General features: G+C 42.0%; 1 protein-coding gene across 3 annotated transcripts in view; it reads left to right on the top strand.

The window, feature by feature from the left end:
• The window catches only part of LOC134351825 (voltage-dependent calcium channel gamma-3 subunit-like), an 88114-nt gene that overhangs the window by 17432 nt on the left and 46289 nt on the right, over window positions 1-24393 (top strand). For 2 of the 3 annotated variants that reach the window (XM_063058565.1, XM_063058564.1), the window contains exon 2: window positions 20933-21016. The exons of the other annotated variant lie outside the window; for it this stretch is intronic. In XM_063058565.1, coding sequence (XP_062914635.1) covers window positions 20933-21016 — 84 coding nt within the window. The remainder of the gene's footprint in view (window positions 1-20932; window positions 21017-24393) is intronic. 3 annotated transcript variants of the gene reach the window in all.

The following is a 24393-nucleotide window of genomic DNA, read 5'->3' as shown; positions in this document are numbered from 1 at the left end:
AGTATACACTGTCAAAATCATGTATAGTATTAAGCTAATATAAAGAGAAAAGAGAACCACCTCTCCTAACAGTTCATAAAAAAAGATTCAAAATTTTCTATTCTTGGAGGAAAAAAATCCCACTAAACTAACCTAAAACAAAAAAAAAGGGACTGGGCAGTCTATTTTGAGGATACAGTTTAAAAAAAAGGGAAGATCCTTCTGATCAAATCTAAAAATTCACGAAGAAAAAAAGAATAATTAACTATAAAAGTAATAAAAATTAGATCATATGAAAATATTGAATAAAAGGTCACCAAGTTTGCTCAAATTTAGAAGATGTATCAAATGTCCGACTTCTTATTTTCTCCAAACTTAAACAAGATGGAGGAGAGCCAAAAAAGTACAGTAGGTGGATTGGGATCCTTCCAGTACAATAGAATAACTCTCCTAGCCAATAAAGTTGAGAAAGCTATCATGCGTTGAGTGGAAGCAGGAATGTTTCCTGCTTCCGTTGGAATAACCCCAAAGATTGCTGTAAGTGAATTAGGTCCAGACCTATGACTTTTGATAACGTTCTTAAAAACATCTCTCCAAAAGTTATTTAACTTTATGCAGGACCAAAACATATGAGTTAAAGTGGCTGCCTCAGTGTTACATCTATCACAAGTAGGATTTATATTAGAAAAAATATGAGCTAGTTTACTTTTGACATATGCCCCTGTGCACTACCTTGAACTGAATTACGGAGTGACGGGCACAAATAGATGAATTATTAACTAAATGACAAATTTTATTCCATTGATTATCTGAAAATGGTTCTTGAAGTTCCAATTCCCAAGCATGTTTAACCTTATCATTAGACATCTTTCGTAAATTCAATAGCCGTTTATATATGGCGCCTATCAATCCTTTTTGGAATGGTTTAAGCTGAAAGATAACATCTATCATATTTGGTAAATGAGCAAATGGATAATTCGGTAACAAATCACGTAACAAATTCCTGACTTGTAAATATCTAAAAAATTGTGCATTAGATAAATCATATTTGTCCATTAGCTGAGAAAAAGACATTAAACAATCCTCTAAAAACAAATCTAGAAAAGTTATTATTCCCTTAGTTTTCCATGTTAAAAAGGCCTTGTCTAAAATTGATGGTTTAAAAAAAATAATTAAAATGGATATTACTAGACAGAGCAAAGTTATTTAGGTCAAAAGATCTGCGAAACTGAAGCAACACACATGAAAGTTGTTGGTGAACGCAGCAGGCCAGGCAGCATCTATAGGAAGAGGTACAGTCGACGTTTCAGGCCGAGACCCTTCGTCAGGACTAACTGAAAGAAGAGATAGTAAGAGATTTGAAAGTGGCGGGGGGTGAGATCGGAAATGATAGGACAAGACAAGGAGGAGGAAGGGATGGAGCTAAGAGCTGGAATGTTGATTGGCAAAAGGGATATGAGAAGATATAAGAACTTTCCAGCTCTTAACTCCATCCCTTCCCCCTCCTGTCTTCTCCTATCATTTTGGATCTCTCCCTCCCCCTCCCACTTTCAAATCTCTTACTATCTCTTCTTTCAGTTAGTCTTGACGAAGGGTCTCGGCCCGAAACATCGACTGTACCTCTTCCTATAGATGCTGGCTGGCCTGCTGCGTTCACCAGCAATTTTTATGTGTGTTGCTTGAAATTCCAGCATCCGCAGATTTCCTCGTGTTTGCGAAACTGAAACCAAATTTTTAATGTATGTCTAACAATGGGACTAAGATCTTGTCTACCAATCTTAGAAAGCAAAAAGGGAAGAGGAGCTCCCAGCAAAGAAGCCAAGGAGAACCCTTTTACCGAGTTCTCCTCCAAGTCCAACCATGAAGGACAGTCCTGCATATCTATACAGTGAATCCAAAAAGTAATATAATGGATGGTGATTGCCCAGTAATAGAATCTAAAGTTTGGTAAGGCCAAGTCACCATCTTTTTTTATTTTTTGCAGTAAAGGTTTACTCACTCTGGAACTTTTATTATTCCAGATATATGATAAGATCATAGAATCTATTCTATCAAAAAATGTTTTTGGGACAAAGGATGGAACAGCTTGAAAAGTGTATAAGAGTTTCAGTAAAATCGTCATTTTTATAGCATTTATTTGAAATATTCTGGGTATGAATGGGTTAATGTATGTGGAGTGTTTGATGGTCTTTAACTCTCTGGGGCTTAGGAAAATGAGGGGGGATGGAGAAGTCTCCGTGAAACTTATTGAATATTGAAAGGCCTAGATTAAATGGATGTGGAGAGGATGTTTTCTATGGTGGTTCAGTCTAGGACCAGCAGGCACAGCCTCAGAATAGAGGGGCGCCCATTTAAAACAGAAACGAAAAGGAATTTCTTTAGCCAGAGGGTGGCGAATCTGTGGAATTCATTGCCACAGACAGCTATGGAGGCCAAGTCTTTGGGAATGTTTAAGGTGGAGGTTGATGGGTTCTTGGTTAGTCAGGGTGTCAAAGGTTACGGGGAGAAAGCAGGAGAATGGGGTTGATAATGAATCAGCCATGATGGGATAGATAATAAATGGGGTTGATAATAAATCAGCCATGATGGAAGGGAGGAGTAGACTTTAACAAGCTCAGCGATCTAATCTGCTCCTATGTCTTATGGTCATGTAAACAAATGAAACACAGACCATGAACTGCAGGGTCCACATTCACAGGGCCATTTCAGCACTGTAACCATTCTGGGAGCCTGATAGCTGCAGGCCACAGCCATGGGGCCAGTTCACTGCTGAGCTGAGTAAAATAGTGAACTGGCCACAGCTTCCTCCTTCACCCTTAGCCTCAACACCTTGAACTTTTTAATCTGGCTCGTGCTTAATTCAGCTAAACACCAGTTTGTTTTCTGCTCTCGGGCCCACCACTTCAATCCAGCCTCAGGTCCACTCCAGCAACTGTTGCCATGGCTGTACCAGTATTCTCGAGAGTCCAGTACATAGAATCCTTCAGAATACCAGAAAAGTGTCAGGTTATACACACACTTCAAAAGCACCACTCTCAAAGGGAAATTACAGTCTGTGGATTACAGTGATCATAGTCCATAGGAAGATATAATTCATAGAATAATTGGTAGTTTTGTTAGAATAGAATAGAATAGTAATTTTGGTTTGGTTGGGTAGTCAGTGACTGGAGAGAAGGTATTTCAGATCATGGATTGTACAACTTCCAATTGACCAATCACCAAAATAGTTCATATCAATCTTCATATTCCAGACTTATCTCTACCTACACCTCACTAACAAACCAACTAGCTTCTATTGCTTATTAAGATAAAATGCAGTGAACACTCAGCAGGTTAGGGATTGCGTGTGAAAAGATAATTAATGTTTTGGGTTTGGAACAATTGTCAAGATGATGTTGACTATGATTGTGCCTGATCAGTGTTCTAGCAGCCTCTGCTTTATTACAGATTTCCAAAGTATTTTGTTGTTCTACAGCTCCAAGAATCAGTTCCTCCACAGCTCCCTGTTGATTCATATTTATTGCCCTATTTCTGAACTTTAAATATTTTTATTTAGAAATACAGCAAGTTAACAGCCCAATGAGCCTGCACCACTCAATTACACCCATATAATCCATATGTCTTTGGACTGTGGGAGGAAAGTGGAGCACCCAAACGAAACCCATGTGACCATGGGGGGGAATGTCGACTCAGACTATGAGAGGCCTGTGTTGGGCATTTTCATGCCTTACAAGGCGCAGATTGGAAGTCTATGTGGGGTGCCACTCCTTGCACAGACTAGAGCAATGTGTGATTAAGTGCCTTGCTCGAGGGCACAAGCAGGCTGCCACAGCTGAGGCTCGAACTAGCGACCTTGAGATAACTAGACGAACGCCTTAACCACTTGGCCACGTGCCCATGGGGAGAACGTACAAACTCCTTGCAGACAGTGGTAGAAATGAATGAATCCAGGCTGCTGGTGCTGTAATAACATCGTGCTACCTGTTCAATACTGTGCTGCCTCCTACACTGCTGTGGCACCACAAATAATTGATTAAGCAAACTAAATGATGAGGTCAGATGATTCTCAACACGGGTCTAGCCTCAGCAAAGTAGAACTGACCTCCGCAGTACAGATCTCGTCAACACAAATCAGAACTTGTCTCTTTAGTACAGATCCAGGCTGCATAACACAGATCCAGTGTGTGCAACACAGAATGACCTCACACAATGCAGACCCAGTGTACACAATGGAAATGAAAACCATTGTGTTAACAGTGTAATGACATGAGGAGAAAGTGAGGAAGTGAGGTTCCATTTGAGTCATGGCTTGGGAAGGGAGACTTTACATTCCCACCATGGCTAACAAGACATTTCATAATACTTCCAGCTGATTCCATTGCTATTGAGATATAGAATTCACTTGACCCTGTGATGTAGTCAATGACCACGTGTTGTGTAAAGTTGGCCTTCAGGAACTGTGTCAATTCTCATCTTGAGTTACAAGTTGTTGTAAACCTAAGAATCATAGAATACAAATTGGAAAAACCCATCAGTCCAACTACACCAACCCAACAAAGATGCCCATCCAAGCTAGTCCCATTTGCCCACGTTTCACCATTTTCCTCTAAAACACTCCTGTCCATGTATCTGACCAAGTATCTTTTAAGTGTTGTATCTGCTTCAACCACTTCTCTGGCAGCTTGCTCCGTATGGGTGAAAGGATTGCCACTGGGGTTCCTATTGAACCCTTCCCCTTTCCCTTTTCACTTTAAATCTAGGTAGGCCCTCTTGTTTTTGATACCCCAACCTTTATTGGGTGTAGTCAATTATTTTGAGTAATTTTAGTCATTTTTATAAGGTTTAGTGTTAGTAAAATGTGTATGTCTTTGCTAGTGGGTCTAATCCCACAGAACGCATCATGTTTACCAACCATACATGAATTCCAGAATGAAAGTGAATCTTTGCTACAACACCTCCAGATCACAGCCATGGCAGGCCAGAGTTTTCTGTTGAGGTCCATGCTCTCTTGCTACTTAATGACTCTCTGCCATGACTTAATAGTCTCAGAGCAATATATCTCTTGGATGGCCTAACACAGGTTTTGGCCCTGGAGGCAGCATAAATGTGTGGTATTGAGGAAAAATACATGCAGCTTTTCAGTTCGGTCAGTTCTTTAGTTTACCTGTTATCAACAGAAATCAGCCTCCCCTGCCCTTCAGTATATAACCTTTTCCAACAAAAACTGACCATCACTTAGATAACTTACAGTCAATCTGTTGGGTCTCAGCCAATTTTCCTTACTAACCAAAAGTCAAAACTTGCAGGTGCTGGAAAACAGAAATTAAAGCAGAAAATGCTGAGAACACTTGGGAAGTAATAGTCATACAGAACAGAAACAGGCCTTCAATCACTTGGTTCATGCCAACTAAGCTAGTTCCATTTACCTGTGTTTGACTCATCCCTCAAAACACTTCCAATCCAAGCAGCTGGCCAACATTAAATGTGTTAATGCACCTGTCTCAACCACTTTTCTGGCAACTGATTCCATATACTTACCCTCAGGCTGATAAAGTTGTTCCAGGTTCTTATTGAATCTTTCCCCTTTCAAACTGACTGTATGCATTCCCCAACTCGGGGGGAAAAATGATGCATGTTTACCCTATGTGCTTTAAACAGTATTAAAACGATCCTCCTTCATTCTGTTTTGTTCTTGTATATATAAAAAAACTCCAAACCTGCTCAACCAATTTGCATAGCTCTTTCCCTCATGTCCCAGCAACATCCTTATAAATTTTCTCTGGACTCTTTCCTTCTTAATTGCACCTTTCGTGTAGCAGGGTGATTAAAACTGAGTGCAGTCTTGTACAACTGCAGCATAACATCTCAGCTTGTATATTTAGTACCCTGACTGATGAAGGCCAGCATACCAAAAGCTTTCTTCACCACTACATGTATTTGTGCTATTAGGTCCCTCTGTCCTACAACACTCCCTAGAGCCCTACTATTCACTATTCACTTAGAGCCCTACCCTCATTTGTCTTCCCAAAATGCAACACTTTACTCTTAACTGAATTAAACTCTATTTGCCTTTTTTCAGCCTACTTGTCCAGCTGATCAAGAACCCTTTGACCTAAACAATCTTCACTGTCAGCAGTGCCACCTATTTTAACATCATTAGCAAACATACTAACTTAGATTATGAGGACACTCAGTCCTCATTTATTGTCATTTAGAAATGCATGCATTAAAAAATGATACACCGTTCCTCCAGAATGATATCACAAGAAACATAGGACAAACCAAGACTAAAACTGACAAAACCATATAATTATAACATATAGTTACAACAGTGCAAAGTAATACGGTAATTTGATAAAGAGCAGACCATGGGTACACTAAAAAAAAGTCTCAAAGTCCCGATAGCCTCATCATCTCATGCAGGCAGTAACTCTCCCTCCCATGAACCTCCAAGCACCGCAAACTTGTTGATGCAGCACCATTGGAAGCACCCGACCGCAGCGGACTCTGAGTCCGTCCAAAAATTTTGAGCCTCCGACACAGCCTCTCCAAGCACCATCCTCTGACGAGCGCTTTGACCCCGTCCCGGCCACCGAGCAACAAGCAAAGCCGAGGACTCGGGGCCTTCTCCTCCGGAGATTCTGGACCACACAGTAGCAGCAGCAACAGCGAAGCAGGCATTTCAGAAGTTTCACCAGATGTTCCTCTATGCTCTCACGTCCGTCTCCATCAAATCAGGATTGTGCATGGCACCCTACTTGACAAATAACAGATATCACCACTGGAGTGGCCGCTGCAAGCTGCGTCGCACCACCATCTTCTCCTCCCTCCCTATGCCTTGTACATTCCCATACAAGTCATTGATGTAGATGACAGATAACAACATGCCTAACACTGACCCTTGGGAATACTATTAGTTCAGTCTGAAAAACATCCTTCTATCATTATCCTCTGCTAATGATTCCAATTATCTGGCTGCCCCTGGATCCCATGCAATCTTACTTTAAATAGCAGCATATCATGTAAATGTCTGTAATGAAGTCCTTAAAGTTCAAAGTAACTTTATTATCAAAGTACATGTATGTCACCATATACAACCCTGAGATTCATTGTCTTGTGGGCAATCTCAATAAATCTGTAGAATAAGAACCATAATAGAATCACTGAAAGACAGTCCAACTCGGGTGTTCAACCAGATTGCAGAAACAATAAATACAAAAAGAAAGAAAGGAGAATGATAAATAAATAAGTAATAAATATAGAGAACATGAGATGAAGAGTCCTTGAAAATGAGTCCATTGGTTGGGGATCCAGTATTGAGACCAAAGTCTTGGAGCTTGTTGATGAGCTTTGAGGGGATGATATCCATTTAGACTACATTTAGACTCCTACCTTCAATGATCTTCTTAGTTACTTCTTAAAAAAAAACTCAGTTTCATGAGACATGATCTCCCATGCACAAAGCCATGCTGACTATCCATAATCAGCCCTGTCTTTCCAAATACTTGCAATCATTATCCCTCAGAATCCCCACTAGTAACCTATCTACCACAGATTTTAGGCTCGCTGGTCTATAGTTCCAAGGATTTTCTTTGTAGCTGTTCTTAAGTAAATGCACAACATTAGCCATCCGCCAGACTTTCAGCCCTAATGATGATGCGTATATCTCAGCCAAGGTCCCGCAATTTCTTATTTTGCTTCCTGTAGTGTGCTTGGACAGGCAGCATGTTCTGAGAGAGAAACATGGTTAATTTTCTAGAGTCCTGTTAAAGGGGTTTTGAATCTATTTCTCTTTGCATTCTTGCTGCCTGACCTGCTGAGCATCTCCTGAGTTCACTGCGAGTTTCTGAACAACTGGTTCACAAGGGAGAAGACCCCAGGTTCTCAAGCTGCTACATTGTGCTTCCTACTTTGTAAGAACAATACAAGAGCTCTAAAATTAATGCAAGTTAGGCAACAACTCGGGAGAAAGAGGGTATGTTTCACTTGACCATCTTTTTTTAGAAACTATTTTGATGAAGTCATCAACCGGACTCTTTCTTTCTACATACATACATGCTCCTGATCTGCTGTCACTTCACACATTATGACAGGTTCAGGTGGTTACTGAAGAAGGTACAAAATAACAAGAATTTGCATTACCAGAGCCAGTTGTGAGCAATCTGTGCAGGCGTGCTACTGGGATTCACATCACAGCACTGGAGACTTTGAATCAGATGCCTCAGCAAAAGGTTCTGACTTCTTGTTCCAACCCAGACACTTGATAAAATGCATGTACTCCGTGTGACTTCTTGTCCCAGAGAGATAGAGGTGTGGGAGAGTTTACATACCAGAGAGATTGTCTTTATTGGGATGCAGACTCTTATTTTCTTTGATTGTTTTTGATATAAATCTGTGTAAATGCTTAGGACAACTTGGTTGTTTCTGAATGGAAAATGCTTGCCACCTCATCTCCACCAGTGTTTTACCTTTCTCAGAAGCAGTTGACTTTGGAAAGTCATATCTATCTGACTGGATTGATAGAATTTTGTGTCTTGCAGATAAGGGCACTGGGATATGTGAAGCAGCTGTACGCCTCCTCTTGACCACTGGATGAAGTCCATTATTGAACACTCCATCACAGTTGGCAGAAGAGATTACTTTTAATGGAAGTCACAAAGTTAGTGAACTGAACTTGCCACTGAAATTGGTCGATTAATGTAATTATTATTGAACGCAATATTATTGTTGGCTACTGTGTCACACGTAAAACTGAAAAAAGGGCCCATGTGCAACCCAGTTCACAAAGCACCGTTAGCCTGAGATGCAATGACATGCACAACACACACAGCCGTTCCTTCAGCGAGAAGGCTCCATTCACCAGTATGTCATCCAATAAAGTCAAGCCAGACAGGGCTAAGTGGCAAATAGTTGCAACACTAACCTTGTGTGTAATGGCTACTGTGTGCTGATACTGACTTTGCATGTAACAAAGAACTGTGTTCCCAGTGCTGGCAGAATGTCTAACATAGAACAGTGGATATAAGATCCCTGGCCCATCATTCATGTCAAACTGTTTAAACTAATTAAAAATGGACAAAACTAGTCCCTTCTGCCTACACAGGCTTATCTGTCAATTATGTGCAAATCTGAGAGCCTGTTAAAAGCCTGTATTGTTTTTGCCTCCTCTCTGGCAGTGCATCCCAGATACCCACCACACTCTGTGTTTTAATAAACTTGCCTGCACATCTCCTTTGAGCTTAAACCATTTTAGCTTAACTATGTCCTTTAGTATTTGATATTTCAATCTTTGAGAAAACATACCGGTTGTCTACTCTATCTTTGCCCCTCATAATTTTATAAACTTCTGTCAGGTTTGCGCTCAGCCTTTGGTCCAGAGAAAACAACCCGAGTTTGTCCAACCTCTCTTCGTAGCACATGCTTTCTAATCCAGGCAGCAGGCTGCTAAACTGGCATGGCTAGAGCATTGGCTGATTGGTAGGAGGCAGCGAACGGGAATAAAAGGATCCTTTTCTGGTTGGCTGCCACTGACTAGTGGTGTTCCGCAGGGGTCGGTGTTGGGACAGTTTCTTTTTATCCTGTATGTAAAAGATTTAGATGATGGAATAGATGGTTTTGTTGCCAGTTTTGTGGATGATACGAAGGTAGTGTTGAGGAAACAGGTAGGCTGCAGAAGGAGTTAGACAGATAGGAGAACGGGCAAGAAAGTGCGAAATGAAATACGATGTTGAAAATGCAAGGTCATGAACCTTGGTAGAAGAAATAAATGTGCAGACTATTTTCTAAATGGGGAGAAAATCCAAAAATCTGAGATGCAAAGGTACTTAGGAAGTCCTTGTGCAGAACACCCAAATGGTTAATTTACAGGTAGAGTAGGTGGTGAGGAAGGCAAATACAATATTAGCATTCATTTCAAGAGGTCTGGAATACAAGAGCAGGGATGTGATGCTGTGGCTTTATAAAGCACTGGTGAGGCCTCACCTTAAGTACTGTGAACAGGTTTGGGCTCCTCATCTAACAAAAGATGTACTGGCATTGGAGAGGGGTCAGAGGAGGTTCACAAGAATGATTCCGGGAATGAAAATGGTTATCATATGAGGAATGTTTGATAGCTGTGGGACTGTACTTGCAGGAATTTAGAAGGTTGACGGGGGAATGTTGAATGTTGAAAGGCCTAGACAGAGTGGATGTGGAAAGTTTCCCATGGTGGGGGGGTCTAAGACAAGAGGGCACAGCCTCAGGATAGAAGGGAATCCATTTAAAACAGAGATGCAGAGAGATTTCTTTATCCAAAGGGTGGTGAATTTGTGGAATTTATTACCACAGGCAACTGTGGAGGCCAGATTGTTGGGTGTATCTAAGGCAGAGCTTGGTAGGTTCTTGATTGGGCATGGCATCAAAGGTTATGGGGAGAAGTCTGGGAATTGGGGCTGAGGAGGGATAAAAAAAAGTATCAGCCATGATTGAATGGAGCAGACTCAATGAGCCAAATGGCCTAACTCTGCTCCTGTGTCTTATGGTCTAAACCTCTTCCGCACCCTGTTCCAAAGCCTTCACGTCCTTCCGGTGATTGGCAACCAGAAGTAAATGCAATACTCCGGATATGGCTAGCCAAGGTTAAGGATCCTGCCATTAACTGTGTACTTTCCCTTTAATTTTTGACTCCTAAGTACAAGAGCTCACATTTGGCCAAATTAAATGCTCTCTGTCATTTGTCCATTCACATCTGCAGCTGTTCTCTACCCCACTATAAACTTTGATAATCTTCTATGCTATCCATAGTACAACCAATCCTTATATCATCCACAAACTTACTAACACACCCATCCATGTTTTTACTCACCATTTATTTATATATATTACAAATGGCTGACGTCCCAGGATGGAGATCTGTGTAATATCACTAGTCACAGAACTCCAGTAGTGGTTTACATTCATAAACCACTACCTATGTCTCATATGGGCAAGCCAATTCTAAACCCAAACAGGAAAGATACCATTTATGCCATGTACCTTGATCTTCTAGATGGACCTACCATGTGGTACTTTGTCAAACACCCTCCTAAAATCCATCTAGAAAATATTCACAGCTCCAGCCTTACGAATCACCTTCATCATCTTCTCAAAAAACTCATTAAGTTAGTCAGTCAACTTGCCCTACACAAAGCTATGCTAACTGCCCCTAATTAAATCATGGTTCTCCAAATGCTCATAAATGCTCAAGAATCTTTTCCAACTTCCCTACCACTGATGTGAGACTCGCCATTCTCACATTGTAGTTTACAAGATTATCCCTATTTCATTTAAATAATGGAACAACATTAGCTTTTTGCCAGTATTCCAGGCCCTTGCCTGTGCCTTAGAAGGAGTTGAAGATCTTTGTTAAGAGCCCAGTAATCTCATCTTTTGCCTCTCAATAACCTGGGGTATATACCATCAGGCCACAGGACTTGTATACCTTAATGTTCTTCAAAAAGCTAAAAGCTACCTCTTTCTTAATCTCAAAATGACCCAGCATGTTAGCATGGTTCACAATTCTCACACTATTATCTACTTCCTTCTTGTTAAACATCAACATGGTAGTCATTTAGGATCTCGCCCACATCCTCCACCTCCAACCATATGTTTCCTTCTTTATTCTTGAGTAGACTTACCTCCTCACTAGTTATCTTCTTATTCTCTATGTGGGAGTAGAATGCCTGGGATTACCTTTAATCCTATGAGAACCAGGAGGGGACATAAAGGACTACTTTTGGCCGCTTCTGGCTCTCCTAATTCCCTTTGAAAATAAAACATAGGACATTACAGAACAGTACAGGCTCTTTGGCCCACTATGTTATACCAACCTTTTAAACAACTCTAAAATCAATCTAGCCTTCCCTGCTATATAGCCCTCCATTTTCTATCATCTATGTGCTTATTTAAGTGTTTCTTAAATACTCCTAATGTATCTGACTATATCTCCAGCAAGGTGTGCAATGCACTCACCGTACGCAGTGTAAAAAAACAAACAAACTTACCTCTTACATCCTCCCTATGCTTTCCTCTGGTCACCTTAAAATTATGCTTGCTCCTATTGTACTTGCCACTTCTATCCTGGGAAAAAGTCTCTGGCTATCTATACCTTTGACTATATTGTGTACCTCTATCACGTCACTTCTCATCCTCCTTCACTCCACAGAGAAACACCCCAGCTTCCCCAACCTATCCCCATACAGTAAAACATGCTCTCTAATCCAGGCAGCATCCTACTAACTCTCCTCTGCATCTTCTCTAAAGCTTCCAAAGCCTTCCTGAACTAAACACAGTATTGCAAGTGTGGTGTAACCAGGGTTTATACAGCTGCAACATTACCTTGTGGCTTTTGAGCTCAATCCCCCAACTAAAGGTCAACACATCATTCACCTTCTGAACAACCATATCCATTTGAGCGGCAGCTTTGAGGAATCTATGGCTGTGGACCCCACGATCCTTCTGTTCCACCATACTGCTAAGAACCTTGCTAGTAACCCTGCATTCTCCCTTTAAGCTTGACCTTCCAGGGTGAATCATTTCACACTTTTCCAGTTGACCACCATCTGCCACATCTCAGCCTAGATCTGCATTCTCTGTAGCCTACAACTACATTTTACACCACGAGACCGTAAGATCTACGAGCCGAATTAAGCCATTCGGCCCATCCAGTCTGCTCTGCCATTTCATCATGGCCAATCCATTTTTCCTCTCAGCCTCAATCTCCTGCCTTCTCCCCATATCCCTTCATGCCCTGACCAATCAGGAATCCATCAACCTCTGCCTTAAATATACATAAAGACTTGGCCTCCCCAGCTGCTTGTGGCCTAAAATTTCCACAGATTCACAACTCTCTGGCTAAAGAAATTCCTCCTCATCTCCATTATAAAAGGATGCCCTCTATTCTGAGACTGTCCTCTAGTCTTAGACTTTCCCATCATAGGAAACATCCTCTCCACATCCACTTTATCAAGGCCTTTCACCATTTGGTAGGTTTCAATGAGGTCACCCCTCATTGTTCTAAATTCCAGTGAGCAGAAACCCAGAGCCATCAATTGCTCCTCATATGACAAGCCCTTCAAGCCCTTCAATCCCAGGATCATTTTTGTGAACCTCCTTTGAACCCTCTGCAATGTCAACACTTCCTTTCTTAGATAAGGGGTCCAAACCTGCTCACAATACTGCAAGTGAGGTCTCATCAGGTTTATTAAAGTCTCAACATTACATCCTTGTTTTAATATTCTAGTCCTATTGAAAGTAATGCTAACATTGCATTTGCCTTCTTCACCAGACTCAACCTTTAGGGAATCCTGCACAAGGACTCCCACGTCCCTTTGCGCCTCAGTTTTTTTGCATTTTCTCTCTATTTAGAAAATAGCCCTTTTATTTCTTCTACCAAGGTGCATGACCATACACTTCTACCTGCCATTTCTTTGCCCATTCTCCAAATTCTTCTGTAGCCTCTCTACTTCCCCAAAGTTATCTATCTTCATATCTTCTGCAAACTTTACAACAAAGCTATCAATTTCATCATCCAAATCATTGACATAGAATCGATCCCAACACAGACTCCTGTGGAACACCACTAGTTACTGGCCGCCAGTCAGAAAAGGCTCCCTTTATTCCCACTCTTTGCCTCCTGCCAATCAGCCACTTTATCCATGCTAGAATCTTTCCTCTAATACAACGGGCTCATAGCTTGTTTAGCAGCCTCGTGCGGTACTTTGTCAAAGGCCTTCTGAAAATCAAAGTACACAACAACTGATTATCCATTGTCTATCCTGCTTGATATTTCTATGCCTCTGGACTTTCTGAATTAACCTACCATAGGAAACCTTATTCAACGTCTTACTAAAATCAACATTCACTGCTCTGCCTTCATCAAGGTGCCTTGTTCAGCTCAAAAGGCATTACCTGACTCTTACAAACCTGTGCTCACTATTCCTAATCAGGCTTTGCTTCTCCAAATGCTCATAAACTCTACCACTAAGAATCTTCTTCAATAATTTGCCCACCACTGAAGTAAGAGCTTTGACCAATAATTGGAGTCTATTATTAAGGATGTGGTTTCAAGGTACTTGGAGACTAATGATAAAATAAATCAAAGTCAGCATGGTTTCTGTCAAAGAAAATCTTGCCTGACAAATCTGTTAGCGTTCTTTGAGGAAGTAACAAACACGGTGGACAAAGGAGAGGCAGTGGATGTCATTTACTTAGATTTTCAGAAGGCATTTAATGAGGTGCCACACATGTACTGCTTTCCTGGCGTTACAGGAAAGATACTGGTGTGGATAGAGGAATGGCTGACAAGCAGGAGGCAGTGAGTGGGAATAAAAGGGGCCTTTTCTGGTTGGCTGCCAGTGGCTAGTGGTGTTCCTCAGGGGTCAGTATTGGAACTGTTGCTTTTCACATTTTTTTCAATTATTTAGATAATGGAATTGATGGCTTTGTGGCAAAGTTTGCAGATGATACAAAGATAGGTGGAGGGGTAGGTAGTGCTGAGGAAGCAATATGATTGCAGCAGGACTTAGACAAATTAGAAGAATGGGTAAAAAAGTGGCAGATGGAATACAGTGTTGTGAAATGTATGATAATGCACTTTGGTAGTAAGAACAATAGTGCAGGCTATTATCTAAATGGGGAGAAGGTTCAAACATTAGAGGTGTAGAGCGACTTAGGAATCCTTGTGCAAGACTCCCAGAAGGTTAATTTACAGGTTGTGTCTGTGGTAAAGAAGGCAAATGTGATGTTGGCATTTATTTCAAGTGGATTAGGATGTAAAAGCAAGGAGTTAATGCTTAGCCTTCATAGGACACTAGTCAGGCTGCACTTGGAATATTGTTGACAGTTTTGGGCCCCATATCTCAGAAAGGACATGTTGGCATCGGAGAGAGTCCAGAGGAGGTTCACAAGGATGATTCTGAGAATGAAGGGGCTAATATATCAGGAGTGTTTGACAGCTTTGGGTCTGTAATCACTAGAATTTAGAAAAATGAGGGGGGGGATTTCATTGAAACCTATCGAATGTTGAAAGGACTAGATTTGGTGGGGGTATCCAGAACTTGAGGGCACAGCCTCGAAATTGAGGGGCGATCCTTTGGAACAGAGATAAGAAAGAATTTTTTTCTAGCCAAGGAGTAGTGAATCTGTGGAATGCTCTCCCACAGACAGCAGTGGAGGCCAAGTCCGTGGGTATATTTAAGGTGGACGTTGATTGTTTCAGGTCAGGGCATCAAAGTATACTGCAAGAAGGCAGGTGTATGGGGTTAAGTGCGATCTGGGATCAGCCATGATGGAATGGCAGAGCAGACTCGATGGTCTGAATGGCCTGATTCTGTGCCTGTGTCTTATGGTCTGGTAGACCAATGACCGATCCGGACATCAGAAGTCTGAGAGGAGGGGATGTCATTCAGGTCTACTAACCGAGTAGAAGAAGACAGCAGTGGATCACGACCAATCAGCATTTGGGATTGACTAGCAAGAACAAATTAAAGGAAGGCAGGGGCAAGATCTGGAGCAATCATCTGAATGGACAGAGTCAGAGTAGTAATCCTGAGGCTTTAGCTCTTTGATGCTACAGTGAAGAGAGGCTTCTGTTAGAAAAAGCAAAACAACAGAAGCTCCAGGTAAAGTTTTTTTTTCTTCTTTCCCTTCTTTATATCTGCTCAGCTCAGACAGTAAAGATGCCAGGTAGGATAGTTGAATGCTCCTCTTGCGGGATGGGGGAAGGCAGGGAGACTTCCAGTGTCCCTGACGGCTACAACTGTGAGTAGTGCATTCATTTGCAGCTTCTAACAATCCTGTCAAGGAGCTGGAACTGGACGAACTCCGGATTATTCAGGAGGCTGAAGGGATGATAGATAGGACATATAGAGAGGTAGTTACACCCGATGTACAGGATGCAGGAATCTAGGCGACAGTCAGGAAGGGGAAAGGGGTTAAACAGCCAGTGTAGAGTAACCCTGTGGCCGTCTCCCTCAACAACAGGTACTGTATATCACTTTGCATACTATTGGGGAAGTCACTGCATTTGGGTCTGTGGCACTGAGTCTGACTCTGTGACTCAAAATGGAAGTGAGGAGAAGAGGTGTGCTATGGTGATAGGGGATTCATAAATTAAGGGAATGGACAGGAAGTTCTGTAGGTGAGAACGAGATTCCTGGATGTTATGTAGCCTCCTAGGTGCCAGAGTCTGGGATATCTCAGATGAATTCCTCGGCATTCTTAAGTGAGAGGTTGAACAATCAGAGATTGTGATCTAATGACATGGGTTAGGATGAGTGTCGAGGTTCTACATAGGGAGTTCAGGGTCTTTGGTGCTAACTTAAAGGGCAGGACCTCCAGGGTTGTGATCTCAGGATTGCTACCATGCCACGTGCTAGTGTGGCTAGAACTAGGAAGATTATAGTTTAATACGTGGTTAAGGAGTTGGTGTAGGAGGAAAGGCATGTGATTTTTAGATCATTGGGGTCACTTACAGCAAGGGTGAGACCTGTGCAAAAGGGACAGTTTGCGTCTGAACTGCTATCCTCATGTTTGTCAATGCTGCACAGGGTGTTTAAACTAGAGTTCCAGGGCGAGGAGAACCAGAATGCCAGAACAGTTAGTGGAGAGGTTGTGGAGGCAGATGTTGGTAAGACCTCAGACAAAGTCAGGAATCATAAAGTTGAGCATGATGAGACTAATGTCCTGAGCTGTGTATATTTCAATGCAAGAAGTATCGGAGGAAAGGCGGATGAGCTCCGGGCATGGATCAACACCTGGAATTATGATATTGTAGCCATTATTGAAACTTGGCTGCAGGAGGGGCAGGACTTGCAGCTCAATATTCCAGGTTCCGTTGTTTTAGACACGACAGAGCAGGAACGATTAAAGGTTGAGGGGTGGTGTTACTAGTCAGGGAAAATGTCACGGCTGTGCTCAGTCAGGACAGACTGAAGAACTCAGCTAGTGAGATGTTATGAGTGCAACTGAGCAATAAGAAAAGTATGACCATGTTAATGGGGCTGTATTATAGACCACCCAACAGTCCGAGAATTTAGAGGAACAAATTTGTAAAGAGATCACAGGTTGTTGCAGGAAGCATAAGGTTATTACAGAGGTGATTTTAACTTTCCACATATTGACTGGGAATCCCATACTTGGAAGGACTAGATGAGATAGGGTTTGTCTTGTGTGTTCAGCCAAGTTTCCCAGTAGTAACTGTATTTGCAACAGGGACAGTGTGTCCCATGTCTGACAGTGTAAGTGTAACAAGCTGTGTGTCACAGTCGTGATGTTTTAGTGCAACAGGGACTGTGTTGCATTTCTGACTGTGATTGTGTAACCGGTTTGTGTATGTTTAACAGGGATTGTGTCCCAGTACAGTCTTTGTATGTGTAACAGGGACTTTGTGCTAGTTCTAACAGTGTATGTGTCCCAATACTGACTGTGTATGCGCAACATGGACTGTGTCCCAGTTCAGACAGTGTATATGTAACAGGGACTGTGTGTCCCAGTACTGACTGTGTATGTGTAAGAGGGACTGTGCGTTCCAGTACCGATAGTGTATGTGTAACAGGGATTGTGTCCCATTAGTGTCTGTGTATGTGTAACAGTGACTGTGTATGTGTAATAGGGACTCAGTCACAATATTGACTCTGTATGTGTAACAGGGACAGTCTCCCAGTCCTGACTGTGTATATGTAATAGGGGTTCTGTCCCAGTACTGTCTGTGTATGTGTAACAGGGACTGTGTCCCAGCAGTGACTGGATATTTGCAACAGGGATAGTGTGTTCCAGTTCTGACAGTGTTAAGTGTAACAAGCTCTGTGTTGCAGTTGTGATGTTTTAGTGCAACAGGGACTGTGTCACAGTTCTGACTGTGATTGTATAACCGGACTGTGTATGTTTCACCGGATTTGTGTGCTAGTACTGTCTGTGTATATGCAACAGATATTGTGTCTCAGCACTGCCTGTGTATATGCAACAGTGATTGTGTTCCAGTAATATATTTATATGTGTAACAGTAACAGTGTGTCACAGCACTGACCTTGTATGTGTGGCAGGGAGTGTATCCCAGTACTGACTGTGTATGTGTAACAGGGACTGTGTCCCAGTACTGACTGTGTATGTGTAACAGGGACTGTGTCCCAGTACTGACAGTATTGGTATAATCAGAGACTGTGTCCCATGTCTGAGAGTGTAAGTGTAAAAAGCTCTGTCACAGTTGTGACATTTTAGTGCGACAGGGACTGTGTTGCAGTTCTGATTGTGATTGTGTAACCAGACTGTGTATTTTTAACAGGGATTGTGTAAAAGTACTGTGTATGTTTAACAGGGATTGCGTCCCAGTACTGTTTTTGTATGTGTAACAGGGACTATCCCAGTTCTGACAGTGTATGTGTAACAGGGACTGTGTGTTCCAGTACTGACTGTGTATATGTAATAGGGATTCTGTCGCAGTACTGACTCTGTATGTGTAACAGGGACTGTGTCCCAGTGCTGTCTGTGTATGTGTAACAAGGTCTGTGTCCCAGTACTGACTGTGTATGTGTAACAGGGACTGTGTTCCTATTGTGACTGTGTATGTGTAACAGTATGTGTGTCCCTGTACTGAGTTTGTATGAGTAACAGGGACTCTATTCCAGGACTGACTGCTTATTTGTAATGGGGACTGTGCATCCTAGTGCTGACTGTGTATGTGTAATGTGTACTGTGTGTCCCAGTACTGACTGTGTAGCTGTAACAGGGATTGTGTTCTAGTACTGAATGTGTATGTGTAACAGGTATTGTGTGTCCCTGCACTGATTGTGTATGTGTAACAGGTATTGTGTGTCCCACTACTGAGTGTGTATAACAGTGACTGTGTCCCAATAATGGCTGTGTATGTGTGTCCCTTTACTGAGTTTGTATGGGTAACAGGGACTCTGTTCCAGGACTGACTGCTTATTTGTAATGGGGACTGTGCATCCTAGTGCTGACTGTGTATATGCAACATGTACTGTGTGTCCCAGTACTGACTGTGTAGCTGTAACAGGGATTGTGTTCTAGTACTGACTGTGTTTGTGTAACAGGGACTGTGTCCCAGCACTGATTGTGTATGTGTAACAGGTATTGTGTGTCCCACTATTGAGTGTGTATAACAGGGACTGTGTCCCAATAATGGCTGTGTATGTGTAACAGGGATTGTGTCCCAGGACTGACTATGAATGTGTAACGGAATGTGTTCAAGTACTGAATGTGGGTGTAACAGGGACTGTGCCCCAGTCTTGACTGTGTATGTGTAACCAGTTGACTGCTGAATATTATTTTTTATTTTTAAAACTGCACTCTTTTTATGCTAGAATAATTGGCTGGGCCTTTAAGAGAAAACTGTTGTTGTTATGCACGTGTGGAGTAGAAAGGAATAGTTAGATGTTCGAGGTAGACTAACATTGAGTGCAGGGAGCTGTTTTCCACAGGGTTGTTGGTCGTATGCTGAGGAAGGTGAATAATATTTGGTAACATCCATGTAAATTTGTTTATACTTGTTTGTGAATCTAGTATAATGCTGATTTGTCAAGTTTTACTTTTGGATGCTTTAGATTTTCGCAAGTAAGATATTGGTCTATTAGGTTAGTTTTCCTAGTAATTTAACTACAGGGCAATATATTATAAAGGTTTATTTTTGTCATACTTCCTTGTTTCATGACTGAATGTGAGTAATGTGCATGTGTTCATCTCTGTTCATGTGGTGTGAATGAGGAGAATTTGTTTCAGGGTCAATCGTCTGTGCCAAAGTGAGTATACATCGTAGTGAAGATGAGGTGTATTTATTGATATTTTCATGTCGTGTATAACATACAGGTTTGGTGGAATTTGAATGTTGCTGTATTGTTTTTTAGAATTACCACTACCGTATTGGTTTATATATTTGAATTTACTAGATACGTAAACTAGTTGATCAAAATTCAGCTGAGATTGTAACAGCAGGAACTGTATTTTTTTTGTTTTTATTTTGATATCCTCTTTCTGCCTTAGAACATCTCAACAGACTCAAATTTATTTGTGATCCTGAGTGTATTTTTCCCAGGCTACATCTGTGTAGCAGCAAATGTGTGTGTCGCAGGGACTGTGTGTAACAGGATGTATTGTGCCTCATTACTAACTGCGTGTAACAAACAGAGTCTCTGCATAGACTGTGTTAGAGGGACTGTCTGTCAGTTTACATCAAATTAAATGCACTATTTTAACATTGCAAGACTACGTGTTTCAGATGCTTTTTCGAGCCGCTGTTTATTGTGTTGGTTTTAGCTGACAGCTGATTGGATTGTAACCATCATTCCATATTCTACTCCTGGGATTGGTGGATCCAAGACCACCTCTGAACAGATTCTCTCTGCATCAGGTCCCTGTGAATCTTATATAAAATTCCTTCCCATTTACAGTTGGTTGACCTTAATATACATGTGGTTCATTATAATTATTCATTGCATTTCACACTGATAATCTTTTAGGCAATCCCTGGTAGTTTGTTTTCTTCCCCTCCTGTTACTGTTTAAAAAAATACAGACAGTGGCACTATCGATTGCTGTCAGGAAAATGGTATATTTTGCATGTAGTCAATGAAATCTCCTCATGTTTTTCAGATCGGTATAAAACATACAAACTGTCAACTGGTTCCAATGTTCAATTTCTGATAGCTGATTGGATTGTAAGCTCCACTCTACATATCCCTTCTGGCATTATTGGATCCAGGACCTCTCCCCAACAGGTTCTCTTTGCATCTGAGCTCTGGATGTGAAAAACAGCAGCAGATCAAATTTATTTCCAAGATCACCCTTTCTCCAGGCTAATGTACTACAGTAGTTTTTAAAAGTGAAACCAACTTTGTTCTTGTGTAACACTTTTACACTTGTGTAAACTCTGTGTAACACGTTTTTTCCAGTACATTCTTGTTCTAAAATGTGTGTTCCATTAGGTATCTTCAAAGGAGTCTGCAAAATAATTGATCATTTCCCTGAGGATGCAGACTATGAACAAGACACAGCGGAGTATTTGCTGCGTAAGTGTACTGAGACAGTTTCACACAGTTTGAATAGTTTTATTGCAAAGGGAATGTTAACTTTAAAGGCATAACGTATTCCTCTGAACTGACTATACAGTATATCTAACCTTTGTACTTAATGCATTGTTTAAGAAAAGGCTCAGAAAAGTCACAATATGCAAAGACTACCCCCGAAGGGTCTTGGCCCGAAATGTCGACTGTACTGTTTTCCTAGATGCTGCCTGGCCTGCTGAGTTCCTCCAGCACTTTGTGTGTGTTGCTCTGATTTTCCTGAGTCAGTTCACTGCATTTTAGCAACAGCATGATCTATCACCCATTTTTTCAGATTATTCTAAGTATTCATCAACAATATCTGTTTTAAAAAGTGGCTTTTTTGCTAGATTGTTCTTATTTAAATGTGGGTCCTCTGTAATCTTGTGGATGACACCAAGATTGGGGGTGTGGTGGATGGTGAGGAAGACTGAAAGCCTGCAATGGGTTCTGAACCAGCTAGAAAAATGGGCTGGAAAATGGCAGATGGAACTTAATGTGGACATACGTGAGGTGTTGCACTTCAGGAGAACAAACCAAGATTGGGCTTACATGGTGAGTGGTAGGGCACAGAGGAGTGTGGTAGAATAGGGGAATACAGATTCATTATTCTTGAAAGTGGCATTACAGGTAGATAGGATTGTAAAGAGCACGTTTGAAACATTGGTCTTCATAAATCAAAGGAGTTGGGGTATTCCGGTGAAGTTCCATAAGAGCTGGTGAGGCCAAACTTAAAGTATTGTGTGCAACTTTGGTCAGAGAGATATAAATATGATTGAAAGAGCGCAGAGAAAATTTACAAGGATGTTGCCAGGACTGGAGGACCTGAGTTATAGGGGAAGGTTAAATAAGTTAGGACTTCATTGCCTAGAGTGTAGAAGAATAACAGATGATTTGATAGAGATATACACATTTCTGAGTGGTATACACAGAGTAAATGCAAGAAGGCTTTTTCCCCAGAGCTTGGGTGAGACTAGAATGAGAGAGCATGGGTTAAAGGTGAAGTGTTTAAATAGATAGATAGATATACTTTATTAATCCCGAGGGAAATTTGGTTTCGTTACAGCCGCACCAACCAAGAATAGAGCGTAAATATAACAATACAAAACCCCCCAACAATCAAACAGCAAAATGCAAACTATGCCAGATGGAAAGTAAGTCCAGGACCAGTCTATTGGCTCAGGGTGTCTGACCCTCCACAGGAGGAGCTGCACACTCAATGGCCACAGGCAGGAACGACCTCCCGTGCTGCCAAGTGTTGTATCATGGTGCAATGTAGCCGAAGTCCAACAGTAAAAAGTTCAACATCCAGTCTGCAAACACGTTCCTCGATCGTAATATGCCCCGGATTGCACCATCCGTTGTTAACCAGATCAGTAAGCACCCAACTCCTTTACGCTTACCACTCTCAGTGCACTTCTGGTCAGGCGGAATGGTATTACCCACCGAACTCCTCTTCTCCAAAAGTCTCTGTTGTCTCAACCCGGTCCTCTTTCCTCGGCTTTGTGATCCCCCTCTGTGTGTTTTCCTCCGGATTTCAGCAGGGTTGTCCGCCACTCTGTTCGCTAAACCGGAATACACAATGCGACCTTGCTTCTGTCCCGTGTGTCAGGATGTAACCATTTCCAGCACGAAAGAAAACCTAAATAAAACTCTCTCTACCAGCATGTTAGAGAGGGTGCAGCTTCGACGTGTTACTGTGAGAAAAAAATACAAAAATAACATAAATTAAAAAGTAAGAAGAAGAAAGTAGGAATAGATCGGAACGGCTGTACCAGGCTGCATGCACGACCGGCGCATGCGCACTAACACGAACAGGGGAACTGGGGAGAACATAAGGGGGAATGCCTTCACTCAGAGTGTGGTGAGAGTGTGGAATGAATTGACAGCGGGAGTGGTTGATGTAGGTTCAGTTTCAAGGTTTAAGAGAAGTTGGGATAGGTAGATGGATGGAAGGCTATGGCAGAGGTGCAGGTCGATGACACTAGGCAGATTATTATTTCAGCATGGACTGGTTTTGCTGAATGAGCTGTTTTGGTGCTGTAGTGTTCTATGACTATGAATCTGGCCAAGTAATGTGCTAATTAATACTCTATCTTTACTCTTACTAGTCTGACATTTTATGTGCTCCAATAAGGCACTTCTTAAGCTTCTTCCCTTCCCAATTACTTATGGCTGATATTGCAAAGGTCTGTTGACCACAGAAACCTACAGCTCCGAGAAGTCAGTAATTAATTTAGAGAATCACCTTGGCTTTGTTCCAGGCAAGTTATGTTTTACTAACTTCTTTGAGATTCCAGAGCAGGTTGATGGGATTAGGCAGAACAATAGTTGGGCATGGATGTTGATTGCAGTACTGTGCTGATGCAACAGAGGCATTCCAGTGCAGGTCCAGTGAAGAGCTTTAAAAACCCAGTCTCTATAAAAGAGAGGTACCATCTCGCGGATTGGTCATTGTGGGAGCGGTCAGCAGTGGAGTAGTCAGATTAGTAAGGCTTTGGCTCAACAGGGCTTCAGTGAGAACAGGTGGAGGCAAAGTAAATAGATAAGTTCATTCCTTATTTCTTTTTTTTTTCTTGTGTAACTCTTGAGAGAATAGGGGCTATGTCTGCAGGGCCAGTGTTCTGTTCTGGGTGTCAGATGTAGGATTTCCAGGAGACTTCCAGCCTCCCAGATGGCCATATCTGCACCAGGTGCATCGAGACACAGCTCCTTAGAGACCATGTTAGGGAACTGGAGCTGCAGCTCAATGACCTTTGGCTTGTTCAGGAAAGTGAGGCAGTGATAGACAGGAGCTACAGGCGGTAGTCACCGCAAGGCTACAGGACACAGATGAATGGGTGACTGTCAGGAGAAGGAAGGGAGAACAACAGATAGTGGAGAGCACCCCTGTGGCCGTCCCTCTCAACAGTAAGTACTCCATTTAAAGTACTGTTAGGAGGGGACAGCCTACCTGGGAGAAGCAATGACAGCCATGCCTATGGCACTGAGTCTGGCCCTGTGGCTCAGAAGCTAGGGAACTAAAGAGGATGGCAACAGTAATAAGGAATTCTGTAGTCAGTGAGACAGGTAGGACTTCTGTGAACACGAAGGGGAAATGTGGATGGTAGTTTGCCTCCCAGGTGGCAGGGTCTATGATGTTTCTAAACACGTCCACAATATCCTGAAGTGGGAAGGTGAACAACCAGAAGTCGTGGTACTTATTGGTACCAACAACATAGGTAAAAAAAAAGGGAGGACATCCTGAAAACAGACTACAGGGAGTTAGGAAGGAAGTTGAAAAGCAGGATGTCAAAGGTAGTAATCTCAGGATTGCTGCCTTTGCTACACAGCAGTGAGGATAG

Source organism: Mobula hypostoma, chromosome 9 (assembly GCF_963921235.1).
Source record: "Mobula hypostoma chromosome 9, sMobHyp1.1, whole genome shotgun sequence".
NCBI classification, from domain to species: Eukaryota; Metazoa; Chordata; class Chondrichthyes; order Myliobatiformes; family Myliobatidae; genus Mobula; species Mobula hypostoma.
Note: the sequence above shows the minus strand (reverse complement) of the source record. Positions and strands in the feature narration are given on the sequence as shown.